The following is an 18144-nucleotide window of genomic DNA, read 5'->3' as shown; positions in this document are numbered from 1 at the left end:
TAGGGAGGAAGCAGACACCCAGGTCCTGGTTCTGGGGCCCCAGGGAGGGCTCAGTTTGAGAAGTGCTGCATGCTCTATCCAGTCTCGGGGCGGTTACGAGATGGCAACCCAACCAGAGCTTCCGAGCGGGGTCCCGGTATCCTGGCGTGGCTGGGTCCTGTGCGTCTGGCTACTGCTGTCTGTCTCCGGTGAGGTCCTCCCTTCTCCCTGTCCCAGAGCCTAATTAGGCCTCTCTCTCCTTTTTATAGGGGTGGAGGGCTGCCCAACAGACTCTGGTTTAGGAACCTAGAAGGAGTGGGTGTGGACTGGAGAGAGGCTGGTGCACAGCCCCGCGGACCCCTCACTCCCAGCCCCTGTGGTGAACCCAGGCCTGAGTGACAACAGGGCGCCAAGAAGGTGGAGGGATGAGGGGGCTGAGCCTTGGGAAGGGCAGTTGAGGGATGGGAGGGTCGGCACCGGTACTTGGGGAAGGGGGACAGATCCCTTGTGTGATGCTGTCCAATGGAGCTAAACAGAGATAGTAGAAATTCGTGACACTGATCAAGCAGTCACTGTGTGCTAGACTTTATCTCATTTAATCCTTATGACGATTCTGTGAGGTGGGTTCTACAACCCTCACTTTACAGTGACATTGAGGCTCACGTAAGGTGTCCACAGTCACACAGCTAGCAGACGGGGGCTGACCTGGGGGCCGCTGGGGGTCTGGTGGAAGCGGTGGAGTTCCTGGCGGGAGGATGGGCTGGAGCAGGACAGAGGCATCAGCAGGAGCAGCGGGAGGCTGGGGGTCATCCAGGAGGCAGGAGGTGACCCAGGCTGGGGAGGCTTCGGTGGAGGGGAGGACAGCTGGGTGACAGGATTTGCAGGACCTGGAGACCCAGACTTTGTCTGCAGGCTGGTGAAGCTCCGAGGATGGGGAATGGAGGGGGTGGGGAATCTTCCTCCCTCTAATTGTGTGGAAAGGAGACCAGAGAGGAACTGAGGAGTCCTCAGGGAAGAGCTACCCCAGATGCGCTCCTACAGGAGCCAGGAGAAACGGGGAGGGAGAGATAGCAGGGACTAAGATGGAGGCACTGGAAGGGCTGATGGGACAGGCAGGAGGGGAGGTGGGGGCGTGGCTAGCGGGGGTGGGGGGTGGTGAGAGCAGACCGGGCTTTGACACAGGAGGGTCAAAGTCAGTGCTGCAGAAAGTTCAGGAGAGATGAAGACCAGGAGATCCTAGTACCCACTGGTTGTGGTGGTCGAGTGTGGTGGGAGAGAGGGGCTTGTTCTTTTCCAAATGTGAAACTTTTAATTTCTGACTGTAATAGTAAAGCCTGAAAAATACAATTAAACAGGGGTAGAAATATTAAAAGGTGTTAGGACCTCCCATGTTCTAAACCCACACACTACTGCTATTAATGGTTTTAAAATCTCCTTCAGATTTGGGGATACAGACCAAAACAGACACATACCTACGTAAGAGAATTCCCATTGCTCCACATCTTTGCCAAAATGAAATGTTACCTTTCATTTTAGCCATTCAGGTGTGTGTGCACCTGATCTCACTGTAGTCTTAATTTCTGTTTCCCTGATGAATAATGGGATCGAGCACATTTTCATGTGTATTGAACTTTAGGATATCTTGTTCTGTGAAGGGCCTGTTGAGATTTTTGTTTGTTTTTCTATTGGTTCGTTTGACTTCTTGTTACTGATTTGCAGGTCTTTATATAATCTAAATAGAATCCTCTGTTGGTCATATGTGTTGTATCTTCCACTCCATGGATTTTCTCACTGTTGTTAATGGTATCTTCTGATAAACAAAGGCTCCCAATTTTAATGTTGTTCAAATAAAAGTTTTTCCATTATAATTGACTTTTTTTGGTGTTGTATTTAAGAAATCTTTGCCTTCTGAGATTTCTTTCTAGGATTTATGCTGATATTCTCTTATGTTTTCCTCTAAGCTTTATTGGTTTACGTTCCAGATTTAGATATATAATCCAGCTGAAACTAATTTTTGGTTGTAATCTACGAAGAATGGAGGTTAGAATTCACTTCTTGTGCATATCAAGTTGACCCAGCACCATTGATGGAAAGGACTGTCCCTTCTCCATAGACTTGCAGTATCCCGTTGTCATAAAACTGTATCCATGTTTTGGATTCTGTCCTGTGTTCCACTGACCCCTTGTCTATTCTTGCACCAACCCCACACTGTTCACATTACACCAGTCCTTTAATGGTTTGGTTCCCTGGTAGTGTAAGTCCTCCAGCTTTGCTGTTTTTCAAGATGGCCCTAGATATTCTAGGAACTTTTTATTTCCATAAAAATTTTAGAATCAGCTTATCATTTTCCACAAAAAGACCCGCTGGGGCTTGATTGGAACTGTTTTGACACTGTGTACCAGTCTGGGAAGAACTGATAACTCTATAATATTGAATATTCCAATACATGCACATAGTATATCCATCCACTTATTTACATTTTTACAATTTCTTTCAGTAATGTTGTATAGATTTGTGTAGAGGACTTGCATATTTTTATTAATTTCTAGGTATCTGATGTTTTTGATGCTATCATAGATTTTATTAATTTCATTGTCTATTTTTCTATCTTCACCTTATATCCAGTGACCTTGCTAAACTCATTCATTAATTCTAATATAGTTTATACACTTAAAAACTTATTATGAATACCACTAGGTTGTCTACAAATAAAATTTTATTTCTTCCTTTCCAGTCCTTATGTATTTTTAGAAACAACTTCTGTGAAGTATACATGTCATACAATTCACCCATTTTAAGTGTACAATCCAGTTTTAAAGCATTTTTTTTTTAGAAGGGTTATTTAGAAGTATGTTATTTTCCAAACATTTGGGAACTTTTCAAATATCTTTGTTAGATTTCTAATTTAATTCCATTGTAGTCAAAGAACATTATTTGTGTCACTTGAATCCTTTTAAATGTAGTTAAGACTTGTTTTATGGCTCAGAATGTGATCTATGTTGATAAAAGTTCCATGGACTTTTGAAAAAAAAGTATATTTGGCAGTTGTTGGGTGGGTTGTTCTATAAGTAGCACTTATTAAATTGGTTGATGGTAAAAAAAAAAAAGTTGTTTGATGGTATTATTCAAGTCATCTTTATCCTCAGTGATTTTCTTTGTACTTCTTTCAAATACTAAAAGATGGGTGTTGAAATCTCTGGCTGTTATTGTGGATCTTTCTATGCAGTTCTATTGCTTTTGCTTCTTTTATTTTAAAACTCCATTATGTGCATAAATGTTTAAGATCGTTAAATTCTCTTGATGAATTAAGCTCTTTATGAAATAAAACTTTTTACCATCAGTAATATTCTTTGCCCTGAAATCAACTTTATCTGATTTTGATACTGCCCCTTCAGTTGTTTTTTTTTTTTTTTAATCATAGTAGTATAGTATCTCATTTCCATCTTTCTTCTTTTAAACTATTTTTGTCTTTAAGTGGGTTTCTTGTGATGGAATATAGTTGGGCTTATTTTCTTATCCAATCAGACTTTCAGTTGAGGTGTTTAGACCACTTGCATTTAATATGATTATCGATATGGCTGGGTTTATGGTAGAATGACCCCTTTACATCATTAAGTGGACATCTTTATCTCTCACACTGTTTCTTGCCTTAAAGTCTACTTGGTCTGATATTAGTATAGCTATACCAGTTATATTCATATTTTTACTTTCAATGTTTTGATGTCCTAATATTTAGAGTGTGTCTTTGGTTAGCAGGTTATAGTTGTTAGATTTTGATCCATTCTATCTTAGTCTTTTAATCATAGAATTTAGTACACTTATATTTAGCATAATTACTAATATATTTGGGTTTATATCTACTCTATTGTTTGTTTCTTCTTCCTTTTTCTCTATTTGTTGTCTTCTTTTGGATTCTTTTAAAAAATATCATACCTGGGGCGCCTGGGTGGCTCAGTCATTAAACGTCTGCCTTCAGCTCAGCTCATGATCCCAGGGTCCTGGGATCAAGCCCCGCATCAAGCCCCACATCGGGCTCCCGGCTCCACCGGAGGCCTGCTTCTCCCTCTCCCACTCCCCCTGCTTGTATTCCCTCTCTCGCTCTCTGTCAAAAAAATAAATTAAAAAATCTTAAAAAAAAAAAAATTCCCTCCTCTAAAAATTTGCTAATTAAACATTCTTTTATTATTCTTTTAGTGGCTACTCTGACAGATTAAAATATGCATTTCTGACTTTATGGTATAATATAATATTACATTGATCACTTCTCAAATAAGGCTAGGATATTAGAGTACTTTAACTTCACTTGCCTCCTCCCAACTTTTGTGTTGTTCTGGTAAGGCATTTTAAGTCAATATATATTTTATTTTTTTTTTTTTTAAATTTTTTTTTTAATATTTTTTATTTATTTGCGAGAGAGAGAATGAGAGACAGAGAGCATGAGAGGGAGGAGGGTCAGAGGGAGAAGCAGACTCCCCGCCGAGCAGGGAGCCCGATGTGGGACTCGATCCCGGGACTCCAGGATCATGACCTGAGCCGAAGGCAGTCGCTTAACCAACTGAGCCACCCAGGCGCCCAAGTCAATATATATTTTAAAGACATTTGTATTGCTTTGTGCAGACAATGTTTATTTATATTTAACTACATATTTACCCTAAGGCTCTTCATTCCTTCATGCATTTCCCTATTTCCATCTAGGAAATCTTTGCCTACTTTTTTTTTTTTAAAGATTTTATGTATTTATTTGACAGAGACAGACACAGCGAGAGAGGGAACACAAGCAGGGGGAGTGGGAGAGGGAGAAGCAGGCTTCTGGCACAGCAGGGAGCCTGATGCGGGGCTCGATCCCAGGACCCTGGGATATCATGACCTGAGCTGAAAGCAGACGCTTAACAACTGAGCCACCCAGGCCTGCCCCTAGGATCACTCTTCTTTTGCCTGAAGATTTCCCTTTAGGATTCCTTTTGTGAAAGCCTCATGGTGACAAATTTTCTCAGCTTTTATCTGAGAACACCTTTATTTTAAAGACTGTTTTCATTAGGAAAAAACAAAAACAAACTATGTTGGCAGTTTTCTTTCACCCCAGAACTTTAAATATGTCTTTTCATTGTTTTCTGGCTTTCATCATATCTGATGAGAAGTCAGCCATCAGTCTTAGTGTAACATAGTTAGTACATTAATCAAAATCAAGAAGCCCTGTAACCCTGAAACAAATAATACATTATATGTTAATAAAAAAAAGTCTCATCAAATTAAAAAAAAATCAAGAAGTCAACATTAATATGAGATTTAACCTACCAATCTTACTCAGATTTCACCAGTTCTCTCTCCAGTATTCTTTAGAACAACAACAAAAAATATGGTCTAGGATCCAATGTAGGCTCACACTGTATTTAGTTATCATATCTCTTTATTTAGTCTCCTTTAATGTGGAACAGTTCCTTAGTCTTCACCTTTCATGATAGAGTGCAGGCCAGTTATTCTGTAACATCCCTCAGCTTGGGTTTGTCTGATATTTCCTCATGATTAGATTCAGGCTATGCATTTTTGATAGGAATACCTCAGAAAGGAGGTAGTGTTCTCAATGCATTATATCAGGGGGCACATGAAGTCTGTTTGCCCCATTCCTGCTGATATTAATTTTGATCATGTGGTTAAGCTGTGTCTGCCAGGTTTCTCCACTATAAATTACTATTTTTTTCTCCCTGTAGTTAACAAGTAATTTGGGGGAGGAATTTTGAGAATCTATGAAGATACTGATCTCAAAACACACACACACACACACACACACACACACACACACACACAAACCAAACCAAAAGCCCAAAACTTTTCATCATCTATTGATGCTTCTTGCCTGAGCAATTACTACTATGGTGGTTGTCAAACGGTGGCTTTCTAATTCCAGAATTCCTTCTACAATTAGTTGAAAGTCTACAGAATGCATTTTTAATAAGAGTTCCATCTACTTCTCATTTGCTTTGTTCCTAAGGGCCTACCCCTTTGGGGTTTTCAACTGAAATCCTGGTGTATACAGCAGGGTCTTTCCTTTTGAGAGAGGCTGAATCCTGATCTCCTCTCAGCACTGTGACTCTGCAAAATTCTGCTCTGCTTTACAGAGGTCTGGGCTTAGCTTCTAAGGTTCCCATCTTGTAAAACTTCAGACTTCAGTAAATGGCATGAAACCTGAACTTATATTTGAGGCTTCTCAAACCTTCAATTTCATCACTCCAGCCTAAGAGACTATAAAAACCTCTGCTAATTTCTCTTGTCTCACTATAAAAACCCTTCTGCCTGGGGAAAGCCTGGATCCTTAGCCTCCTGCCAGAGTCAGCAAATGCAAGTGGCTGAAAATCCCCACGGTTCTCCCCTCTCCACAACCTTAACCCTTCCAATAGCTGTTGTAACTCTCTTAAACTTGAAATATCACCTGTTTATTTTCACTGGGAACATTATTTGGCTGCCAACTACTCCATCCTATCCAGAAGTGAGAGTTCTACATTTTCCTTTTTGGGGGCTGTGGAGTATTACATCATATGAGTGTCTCGTTTAAAAATTTAACCTCTCTTCTAATTATATTTTCTCTTTATTATAATGAGTACTGCAATAATCATCCTTATAGGTATACCGACATACATGAGTTCAGTTATTTTCGTAAGATAAATTTATGGAAATAAAATGGCCAGATCACAGAATATGATGATTTGCAATTTTGACAGGTATTGTCAACCAGCCCTCTAGGAAGACCATGCACTCAGCTGAGCTGACAGTGTCTAATAAATGACCATTGAGTTGTTTCAAGTGGGTCACTATCTTCTCTGCCTCTTCAGGTGCCTCAAAGGTCTCCCAGCCCTCTCTGTTCCAGCCTCAGTCTTCTGTGGTGAGTGGGCAAGGCAATCCACAGATCTGGTGTGTGGTGCAGGGCAGCCCTGCCAGCGCTCACGTCTTGTCTTGGTACCAGCAGCTGAGGGGGAGTGGCCCCACCTTCCTGCTGAGTCAGCGAGAAGGGATGCCCCCAACCTATGGTTTGGGTGTGAATCCTCGCTTCCTCGTAGAGATGGACCCAGCCAAGAATGCCGCCCTCCTTACCGTGGGCAATGCCAGCCCTGCTGACGAGGGCATCTATTACTGTGCCATGTGGTTTTCAGGCCAGTATGTCTTTGGAGAAGGTACCCGTCTGCTCTATCAGGGTGAGTGAGTCTAAGAGTGTAGGGATCTGGTGGCTCTAGTGTGTTAAGACTGTAATGGCGGGGGTGGCAGTGAGCAGAAAGGTATAGATGGTGGAGCCCCCTTGGAGGAAGCCTTGCTCAGTAGGGATGAGGGGAAGAGAAGGAAGGCCCAGAAGACTAGACGGCCGGCAGAGAAAAGGCTCAAGCTTCTGGATGGTGGATTCGACTGGGAGTATCTAAGGATGGACACAGACACCTTAGGCCCAGACTTTTAGGCCTGGGAGGGGAAGCCTAATCAAGAACATTACATCCACTCCCTTCCCTTGCTCTGTAGGAAGGATACTGGAGGCCCAGAGGATGAAAAGTACGTGGCAGAGACAAACTCAGAGCTCATATTCTGGCCAGAAGGCTAGCTGTGGGGGGAAATAGATTCCAAGAAAGGCAAGGGAAGGCCATAGAGGAAGGGGAGAAGTGTCTCCAGAAGGAAGGAGATGCAATAGGACTATGAGTTTGGAAGAGGCTGGTGGTATTGGGTAACATCCTTCTTCCCTTCATTCCCCGCAGCTAAGATGCAGTCCCCGGCTTTCCAGCCACCTGAGCTGAGCCTGTTTGTCCCAGACTCTGGCCCTCCCTCCCATGTACTTTGTGTGGCCCTAGGACACAACCCTGACCCTCTGAGGGTCTCCTGGGTCCTGAAAGGCCAGTATCAGGAGGAAGAGGACTCCACTGGGGGAGCCGGGGAGCCCGTGGTCAGCTGGCTGCAGCTGCCTCAGGAGGTGGCAGGGATGTCTGTGACTTGCCGAGGCTTGCACCAGACTGGAGTCTCAGAAGTCGTGCTGCCCCTCCCCTGCGGCCAAGGTGAGAAAAGAGGACCTAGGGGTGTGCTCCAGGCTTCCTGATGCAACCACCTGGAACACTGACATCAGTTCCCCCCTGGCAAATTCAAGGCACTGCTGTGTGTGGCAAAGAACCCTTGACTCTGCCCCAGCTTCTGGGTGAAGCCTGGACTTGGCTTTGGAGCCTATGCAATGACGTTGTGGGACCAGCTTTCCCCAAAGCCCTAATATCCACTCTGTCACTCCTGGCTTCTGCGTTCTCTAGTGGCGAATGCTTCTTTATTTCCTTTGGGGGATACAGCAGAGGGAAGCTATCTGAAGGGCATCTGCTCTGTTCCAGGGTGCGGGAGAAGGCTGGAACTGGAGAATAGGAATGAGACTCATGACAAGATTGGACACACTCGTCTAGGTAAGGACCCCCAGACACTGAGCTGGGACCTGGACCCCCTAGGTAGCACAGCCATGACTTTTCACCATCAACCACCCATTTGACAAGCATTTAGGAGTACTACGTATTTCCCAGGGCAGAGAGATGACTGGAACAGTGTGAACATTAGTAAGTCTAGAAGGCTAGGTCAGACACTGAACCAATGTTTAAAATGCAAGGAGAACTGCCCTAAGGGTTTTAGGGCAGGAACACGGGATATTCAGGAGCTCAGAGAGCTGGGGGGGGGGGGTCCTCCTGCAGGAGGGCCTGGGAAGCTCCCGTGGACGAAGCAGAGTCAGAGCTGAGCCCTCAGATTCTGGCTGGAAAGGGTGTAGGCCCAGTCAAGAGCACCTGGGTCTAGTCCTGGTTCTGCCCTCAACTCTCTGTGGCCCCTTGGGGGAGTCTTTTACCTTCCCTCGGCCTCAGATCCACCCACCCATCTACCACTCCCAGTCCAAACTGTCTTTGCCCTTACAGATCTTAAGTCTAACTTTTTCATCTGTAAAAATGGGGAGTAATAGAACCTCCTGGAGGATCAAGTGAGCCAGAGAGAGCTCTTCAGGAGGCAGCGTCAGAGGGCCGGCGGGGCCGACTCATGCTGTGCCTGTCTCCCTTGAAGCGGAGCTGGAACAGACCCTCACCGCTGCCGCCTGCTGCTACCTGGGCCTGCTTGCTGCAGCTCTGGCCTATGGCTTCATCGTGGCTGCCCTCCAGAGGGATCGCTGCTGTCGGGCCCACCCTATGGAGCCACTCACCCGACAGGGTCAAGGAGCAGCCCTCGGTTCCAGGGTGCAGGTGGGCAGAAGGTGCCCCCCTGCCAGGGCCCCGGAACGCAAGGGGCTGAGCCCCAGCGGATTCCACGTCCTCCGAGGGGCTGCCCGTGCACCGGACCCTCCCTCCTTGTTCCAGCCAGCTTCCTCCTAGTCTGCTGCCTTTTGTTACCCCGTGGGGCCCCCTTTTTCTCCCAGACTGTTCAAATTTCTCCACAAATACAGGGAATTTGAGAAGATACTGCTGTGCTGTTGGTTGTTCTGGGCAAGGGAGGTGGGATCCCAGGACCAAGGCCAACAGCTCCCAGGGGAGGCCTATCCAGGGTCGGCAGACTCTGGAGACAGGCCAGCCACCCCAGCCTGGAGCCTGATGGTCAAACAGGTCCCGAAGCCAGTCTGGCTAGTCAGAGGGAAACACATATGGCAGAGGCAGACAATCATGTTTTGCTGCTCATGAACGGAGAAAGCCAGGTCACACCCACCCTCTCTCACTTCTTCATCTAGTTGAGAGTTGGGTATCTAAGGTCCTCCCCTTTTTGGTTAAAATCCTTTTCTTCTTACCCCACCCCCCCTTTAAAGATTTTATTTATTTATTTGAGAGAGACGGAGAAGCAGGCTCCCTGCTAAGCAGAGAGACCAATATGGGACTCGATCCCAGGACTCCGGGATCATGACCTGAGCCAAAGGCAGATGCTTAACAGACTGAGCCACCCAGGCGCCCCTCTTACCCCCTGTTGAGAACAAATGCCAAATACCTCTGAGGATTGAAGTTGGTCAAGGATCTCTTACTAGAGAGAGCACACAGAATTTTACGGTAGGGGGTCATTCAGAGACCGCTAAGGCAGCATGGTCCCCATGGCTGCTGTAGTGTCTCCGTGAGGAGCCACGTGCAGCAGGGCAAGGTAACCCACCTCTCCTTTGTGGGGATACCAGTGACGAGGAGCCTGAGCCCGGAACCTCATCTCCCATGCTCACACCTGTGCAGGGGGCCGCCTCTCGGGGACTCTCTAGAGCATCTGGCCCCACACTCCTCCCATTCAGGGTGATGGCTGCCCAGAGCTCCCTATAGTGTTTGTAGTTGGGGCTCAAAGGCCCCCAAGCCGTCTTCCTCCTTTCTTCTACACTTCACCTTCTCCCAGCCTCTGCGCTACACTGATGTGGCACCTGCCGAAAATGGATCTGAGGAGTTCTGAGAAGAAACCCTGGTCCTAGGACCCCTTAGTCCTCTCTCACCGGGCGTCCCAGCACTTGAATCCCGGTACGCACATGTCTACTGCGAGAAATCCTTGCTATCGTGCCAACTCCTTAGTGTGGACTTTGTAATACCCCAGCGCAAATTAGCTTTGCTGACAGTGGAGGAGGCGGAAGGCTCAGGGTGTCCCAGAGGTCACTGGCCCTGGGACTGGGCTGTTGGGATGGGGAGGCGAGGGCTGACCAACAGGGACCTGGTGGGGCACAGAGAAGAAATACGGCCTAGTTCTGGCCCCAGTGGGAAGGTGGCCACTAGTCACTGGTGCCATCCACGTGTTGTATCTGTAAGGATAGGTCCCGGCTAGGAGCTCTCCCCAGGAAGGAGCCTTAGGCCGTGCCTTAAACACGTCCGTCAAGTGAATCATTCCCAACACCTCAGCCTGAAAGTCAGAAAACCTTGGATCTGACCTCTGGCTCTCCTCTAAAGGTCCTATGTCCTACTCTGCTTGACCTCCCCAGCCGAGGAGACAAAGGACGCCAGCGAGTGCGGCAAGTCGGCGGCAGGTTCAGTCAGTGCGCACAGCTCCACGGCAGCTCCTGGCAGAGCAGGCGGGGGTCCTCCCAGTCACCAGAGAAGATTTCACCAGTAAAAACCTGCAAACTCTTTATTAAATTCTCCCATTTCATCTGTACAGAAAAAAATGCACATTATGTTCAGGATCTCAGTAACATCTCAAAATTACACAGCATGAACATGTAAAAACAAGGAACTGCCAGGATTTTATACATAGAAAGAAAAATCATTTACAAAAGAGGCTTGTTAATTTCACTTTTTCTCTTTCTTAAAAAAAAAAAAGTTCAAGGCCTAAGATCTCACACAGCACCTGCTGTTCAGTCTGTTTTCCTGCTTGGACTGACCTGGGCACGCTGAGCCGGGGGGAGCCGTCAGGAAGCCTACGGCCAGCTCGGCTCTGCCGCGGCCCCTCCAGCCCGTGTGCTGCAGCCTGCCCCGGGGGCCTGCTCCTGCCTCCCCGGCTCTGGCACGGGCCTGCTGGGCTCTGGGGTCCAGGTGTCGATTCCATGATGGGGGAAGGCAAAAACAGAATATAGAGGCACTATCTGAACTTTCTCCTTGCATAGGGAGGTTTCTCTACTGCCCGAATCCCAACATCCCTACCGGGGTGTGGTGACAGATCTTAGGAGGAGGCACGGAGAGGAAACCGTCAGGATCCTGTCACCACCAGCCCAAGGAGATAGTCCCACCTTGTGCTCCGGATGACAAACAGTCCCTGGGTCTCCATAGTGACCTCCCTAGATGGTTCGGGGAAGCTGGTCACTCTGAAGAGTCAGTCTGGGTTTGTATGACTTGTCTGCCGTCTGAGGCCGGGGTAGGAAAGGGGCTTCGCCTTCGAACTAGACTGACCTAACATGTGACCCTGGTCCTAATGGAGAGGAGGACCAAGAGGAGAGTACTAGAGAGATGGCCGACCGAAAGCAGAGGAGAGAGGGAGACAGTAAGAAAGACAAAGGCAGGCCAGAACATCAGCTCTGGCCCCATGGCCCTTGGGAATCGGAGACCAGAGGAGAAGAGGTGAAGAGAGAGGAGTCCCTAAAGGCCCGGGAGAAACTCAAGGAACTGGAGCGCTGCATTTGGATAAAGCGATGCAGGTGCCACCCAAATCGTGAGAAGTAAAAGGGATCTTTCAGGTTTCTCAAATTTGTAAGAATCTGAAATACAGATACTATATACCTAAATGCACACAACTCAAAAAGCCCTCTTCTTTTTGTTCTATGGCAAAATTTAGGTTGAATGTGTCAGGCTGGGTTGGCTGGCGTTGTGGCTCTCCGTATCTGTTCATTTAACATAAGCTATACTCGGAGTGTGGGTAGTTTTTGGTGGGGGAGGAGAAAAAACAGGAAATGAGAGCCTTTTCTCAAAAGAATTTGAGACCAGCTACATGAAGCAATCCACCTCTCCCTGGATGACTCACTATAGTGGGGGTCTTTGGGATAGAAGCCCGGAGGTGGGGAGGATGGGAGACATTTCCAGAAGTCATTCTCACACATGAGAGTGAATCTTCTCTTGGGAAAATAGAGGGAAGTCAGCACATAAGTCCCTTTCCACTTTGATGATATGTAAACGGATAATACAGACCTCTTTACTATTGGATTCTTTTATTACATGACTTCGGGAAATGGGAGGAAGTGAAACCTGATCATTCTGTCACCTCTTCTGGGAAAGCAGACTCTCCTCCCCCTCCCCCCCCACCCCGCAGAGCTGCTCTCTGTCCCCCAGAAAAGGAAGTACAGGATACGAGACAGCGGAAGGCCCGGAAGGCCTGCAGGGAATTCAGGCCAATGCCTGCCGAGCACCAGAATCCCCTGGCTTCCAGGGACGGGCTGGCTCCGAACAAGCCGACCGGACCCACAGAACTGAGGGTTCTCCAGGGAATGCAGAGGAGGAAGGCTTTACTGCTGGAGTGAACCTGAGCCTCTGCTCTGCTCCCACCTCAGCACATCTTGCTAAGAGACTTTTCTTGGGACAGAAGCAAGAGCAGAGGGAGGCGAGGCATGCACCAGGGTAAAGGTCTCACTTCCAGAGCTACCCTTCTGTGAGAGAAACTCAGTTAGAGGGAACAGTCCTGTTCTTGACAGCCTGCCTGCATTTCTGATTTCCTGTACCGCAGGGCCTCCAGCCCGGGAGAGTAACCTCCTGGTGCCTCTCGAGCGTTGTGGAGCACACTGAGTATGACTCCCTGAGGTACTGGAGGGAGCTGACAAGGCCAGATGAGTTCCCTGGCTACTGTAATTTTCAGCAAGTGCCTGAAGTCTTGACCTTGGAACCACCCACCCCCCTGCCCCCCAACCCCATCACTGGCTGCTTGTTATTGTCCACGGGCTAGACACCAGAAGAGAAGAGGAAAAGGTCCATCATCGGCTCCTCCACTAGGGCCATGGTTTCCTCTTCTTCATTAACTCTCGACTAGCTGATTTATCCACGACTGACCCATAAGGCTAGTAATCCATGAGGCCCAGAACCTGTGTTGTTCCACCAAATGAGGGACCAATGGATACAGTTGAGCTGCAGGTTCAGATGGTGCTGGGCCCCCTGGAGGTAGAAAACTGCTCAGGACACTACCTGGGACTCTCAAGAACCGGTCACCTGAAACTACTCCACGCAGGATGATGAAATGCTTTCTAGCAACAAGCAACTGAAGATACTGGCAGAATTATCCCTTTTATTCTGACTATTTCTAAAGATGACAAATGTTTCAAGAATCAAACTCCTTTTCAAGCTTCCCGATTTGTTGCAGACAACTAAGACAAACCCAAAACGTCAAGACACATTAAACTACGGAGATGTTTTACGTACACTGGGAGGGAGAATGCACAGACGGAGAGTGGTACGCGCACACTCACCAAATGACGAATGTTTGTCCTATCCTGTAAACCACGCCAGACACGTCGGTGGGGGCCTGCGTTTAGATGACATCCCCAGTTCTCATTCCCAAGCTCCTGCAGCCCAGGTGGGAACTCCTGGAGGTGGAACATCTGGACCAGCCCAATTCAGTCCCACCATGGTGGTAGCAGGGGGCTGTTGCCTGGACTCCAAGAGTTTCAAGTTTTATGAGGCTAAAGAATCCCAGGACAGGTGCTGAGAATCAGGAAGACCCTAAGAGCAGGACTGAGGGGACCAAGCAGCTTAGCAGCTCCCCTTGGTGACTTGAAGTACCCTAGGCAGGGGGACAGAGCTGGCTTCTGGACCCCACTGCCTCCAGGAAGGGTAGCAACAAGAAAAAGAAGAAAACCACAGTATTCAAATATATGCCAGTCAGATTAGACAAGGAGTAATTTGAATCAACTGATCCACACACTGACCCACTTTGTATCGAACACATTTCAGGGGAGACAAATGTTGCGTAGGTCCTGCAGCCCATGTGGACGGTGGCAAAGGAGGGGCAGGGCAAGGAAGGGCGCCATGGTCTATGTGGACAGTTTTAGGCACGTGATTTATAATACTCTGTGGACGTCTAACAGGTTAATAAAATATATATTATATAAATATATCTCCTACTGTACACGCCACCCTCTTGTGCAGCCACTGTAACTCCATGCCCCAAACTCAAACCAAGGTGTGCCAGGTTGGACCCTGATGCTTGCACCCCTCCCTTTTACACTCCAAACCTGTTATCCCACACTGGAAGGACGAGGGAGGACGGCCAGGAAGACTGCTTCCATAAAGCTCAGATTCTGGAAAGACTGATGAATCATCAAAGTACAACGTTTAGCCAATGCCTACTACAGTGGGTTATGCAGCAAATGGACAGAAAGGGGAAAAAAACAAAACAAAACACGGAGAATAGGCTCCATCTTTTAACATGGTAATTTCCAAGTCCTCTCCACAAAGAGGCATAAGGGAACTTGTCTGGGAAGGTGGCATTGAGCCTGCAGAAGGGTCACATTGGACGGCCAGTCACACCCTGAGACCACGCCTAAATCTTTATAAGCCACTGTCTCTGACCTGCATTGTTGCCTGAAACATAAAGCAAAGTGAATCAAACCCTGCCCCTCCTTCCTGCCCTGAGCTCCCTCCCCCGCTGTAGTCACTGTCTCCCAGCAGGCCTTCTAGAGTAACTGCTATCCCCCAGCAGGGTCAATCCAAATGTGACTGAGTCCTGTGCTAGCCTGGAGGAGGATGATGCCTGGGGATCCTGTGCCTTGGGACTCAGAGTCCAGCCTCTCGGTGCAGATCAAGTGGCTGACCAGCTTCACACTCTTCTGATCTCCTCCCCAACCCGTTTGCCCTTGGCCCAGGGAAGCTCATGCTTGCTTTACTTCACTGAAGTGAGGAGATCATAGAAATACTCATGGCCTTGGGGTCGTGACCAGCAGTCGCTCTGTTAAGGTGGGAACTGGAAGGCATCACTGTTTCAGCCCAGAAGAAAACAAGACCCAAAGCAGGCTGGTTAGTGGTTTCCCACTCCTCGGTGAAGTCCATGGCCCCCACATAGTCCAAAGGTGCTTTTGAGAAATGAGCAAGACATCCCAGTAATAGCATATTGGGTGGTGTGTTTTCCCCCTAAAGTCCTGCCTTCATTTTACAGTCACAGAGAAGAAATAACCCCATTGCCCAATCAAGCCTGGAGGAGATGTGTTACTATATACATTTTTTTCTTTCTTTAAAAATTTCTTTCTTTTTCTTTTTTTTTTTTGGTTTTGTTTTGTTTTGTTTTTTTTTAAAAATCATTTGAGTTGCAGGTCAGGTAAGTTGGTTCTGGAAGTATTGGTAGTTCCATTGGTATGAGAGAGACTTGTCTACGGGCAGGTAAACCCAAATTTGCCAACACAGGCAATAACCAGAGCGGCCACCAGCTGCAGCTGCTGCACAAACGGTCGAGGAGGAGGAGGAGGAGGAGGAGGAGGAGGGCACCATGGACACGGGCGAAGTCGGAGACGGGACAATGCAGAGGACACCTGCTGCTGCTCTAACATGGGTGTTGGTGCCACCTGTGAGAAGAACCAGGTGAGTGGGCACACTATACAGGAGGGCTGTACAAACTGGGCACCGGACAGGTAGTTCCTCTGGCGGTCAAGGTGGCTCTACCTGTCCTTGAGCTCTCGTGTTACCCGCTTGGTGATACGTCCACACATCAGGCCAATCAGGAACAATATACAGATGCTCCCACTGATCACAGACAGAATGTAGTTCTTTGATGGAGATGTCATCACTTGCATGGCGAGGTCAGAGAAGCCATCTGCTGGGGCCACCTGCAACGACACACCGCAGCATCGGCCTCTGAGAGAGAAGTGGGCTAGGGCGGCGCCAGCTCTATGTCGCCCCCCTCAATTCTTAGTTTAGCTTATGCCATTTCTTTTGGGGAGAGAGGACAAGGGACAAGAAAATCAAACACAGAGCTACAATTCCTTTTCCTGATAATACAGGCATATCTACTGCACAAAATCAGAAAATACAGACAAATACAAAGAGATGGGGTCTCATACCATCCATCATGGTGACCGTCACCACCAACCTCGCAGCAGCCCTTACACTGAAGACCTGGCAGAGTGCTCCACATGGCTTTGCTTTTTTCCCAACGGGGCTCACACCTGGCGTGGAGCCCATGGTGGGGTTTGAACTCACCACCCTGAGATTAAGACCCGAGCTGAGATCAAGAGTCAGACGCTCAACCAACTGAGCCACCTAGGTGCCCCACTGACATGTTTTCAATCATTTAGTCCTCATACCAATCCTTGAAAGTAGATTTTATTACTCCCACATTACAGCTGAAGACCCAGAGGCCCAAGGGGTGGGAGGCGGTTACTTGCACAATGTCACAGGTTCTTATGTATTCGGATTTATTTTTAAAAACACAGAGAACAGTTGAGATTGTGTTGGATGCTGGTTCTGTATCTTGACTTCTTTTCACTCACCATTAAATCGTGAGCACTGCCCCCCAGCAGAAACACTGTGCAAACATGACTCAGGCCGACTGAACACACTGCACCACTCCCACAGTCATGGACTTGCAGTCTAGCCAGTTTCCATACTGTGCTCCTCTCTCTGCTTTCTCGGATGGACCTCTATGCAGCCCCCGAGAGCAGAATCAGGGCCCAAAGGCTCCCCAGGCGCACAGGGACAGGGACCTGCTCTTCTGGGTCTCACCTTAGCCTGGGTGCCCGAGAGCATCTTCCCAGAGACATCTGGCTATGTCTATCTGCTTCTCTGCGCATCCCACAGAGCGGGGAGGTTTCAGACGAACGTGATCTGCGCGCTGACATTTGCCGGCACCAAGCCAGCAGTGGGGTCATGGCAGCAACGCTTCGCAACTGACTGGCGGAGAGGCTGAGCAAGGGAGAGACTGACCTGGCGCCTCTCCACTGCCTCACTTAACTGATGGCTTCCAAGCCAACTCGGGTCCCTTGGAAGAAGGGGTGAGGGACGTGCTTGCTACTTGGACAGCTGTGATCCCGTCCCTTCATTTCCCTTACATCTAGGTGTGAAGACTTTTCGTGGTCCTTCCTGTTTGCCTGTTACCTTGACCTTTCAAGTGGGCGACAGGAGGAACTGGTCAAGAAAGTGGGCGCAGTTCTTGTGATCACTCTCTTAATCTAAGGCAACTGGGAATGTCCATCCCGATGTGGGTGACACCAAGAGTGTGGATCTAGAAACCTGACTTTCTCACTGAGGCCAAGTCACAGCTTCCATGACCGTAAAGTGAGGAAATAATCACCCCACTTACCCCGCTGGGTTTCAAGGTTCAAGCGAGGTAATATGGCCATCAGTGTGTCTTATACACCACAACGCAATGTACACATGAGAAGAACTGTTATTCTTCTCGCTGAGGCTCAATTTTTGTAGGAGAAATCTCCCCCGGCCCCAGTCTGCCCAGGTACCACACACATTCACCAGTGTCCTGATGTCTCTCTGCCCAATTATTTCCCTGCTTCAGCCTAGCTGAGGGCCAGGGCTAGTCTCATAAACATATGCTCCTCCCAAACACTGGGTCAAGTCAGAAAACCAAGCTTTCAGACAGCAGTGGCCAGCCCGCTTGCTTTCCCATGGGCATGACGTCTGGGTTCTCTGCGCATGGCTGGCTTCAGTCCCATCCTTTGGGTGACTTGCTTTTCCGTGGCGGACTATGGGCAATGAAGAGAAAGCGCTGGCCCTGGCACAGCCTGCGGACACAGCCCCGTGCAAAAGCAGTTGGGGGCTGCAGGCTCAGGGAAGCTGGGGTGGCTTTTCGTATACCCTCCCTGCTGGTCTCGCAGCAAGG

General features: G+C 48.1%; 2 protein-coding genes across 4 annotated transcripts in view; one reads left to right on the top strand and one right to left on the bottom strand.

Annotated features, from left to right (window-relative positions):
* The first annotated feature begins 100 nt into the window (after nt 1-100).
* On the top strand, nt 101-9417 carry LOC118533033 (tyrosine-protein phosphatase non-receptor type substrate 1-like). Of its 3 annotated transcripts, XM_078062528.1 has the most exons (6): nt 101-188; nt 6807-6856; nt 6941-7166; nt 7710-8003; nt 8322-8390; nt 9028-9417. In XM_078062528.1, exons 1-6 carry the CDS (start codon nt 101-103, stop codon nt 9330-9332), a joined length of 1032 nt encoding a protein of 343 aa, XP_077918654.1. In that variant the 3' UTR covers nt 9333-9417. The 3 variants fall into 3 exon arrangements, with proteins under 3 accessions (XP_077918654.1, XP_035943908.1, XP_077918655.1); XM_036088015.2 differs by having other exon boundaries at nt 6807-7166; XM_078062529.1 differs by lacking the exon at nt 9028-9417 and adding an exon at nt 8886-9019 and having other exon boundaries at nt 6807-7166.
* A 1599-nt stretch (nt 9418-11016) lies between these two features.
* Nucleotides 11017-18144, bottom strand: part of GLG1 (golgi glycoprotein 1) — a 153074-nt gene continuing 145946 nt past the window's right edge. The window contains exon 26 of the mRNA XM_036088014.2: nt 11017-16138. Within this exon, the coding sequence (XP_035943907.1) occupies nt 15971-16138 (168 nt within the window). The 3' untranslated portion in view covers nt 11017-15970. The remainder of the gene's footprint in view (nt 16139-18144) is intronic.

This window comes from Halichoerus grypus, chromosome 15 (assembly GCF_964656455.1).
Source record: "Halichoerus grypus chromosome 15, mHalGry1.hap1.1, whole genome shotgun sequence".
Lineage (NCBI taxonomy): Eukaryota > Metazoa > Chordata > Mammalia > Carnivora > Phocidae > Halichoerus > Halichoerus grypus.
Note: the sequence above shows the minus strand (reverse complement) of the source record. Positions and strands in the feature narration are given on the sequence as shown.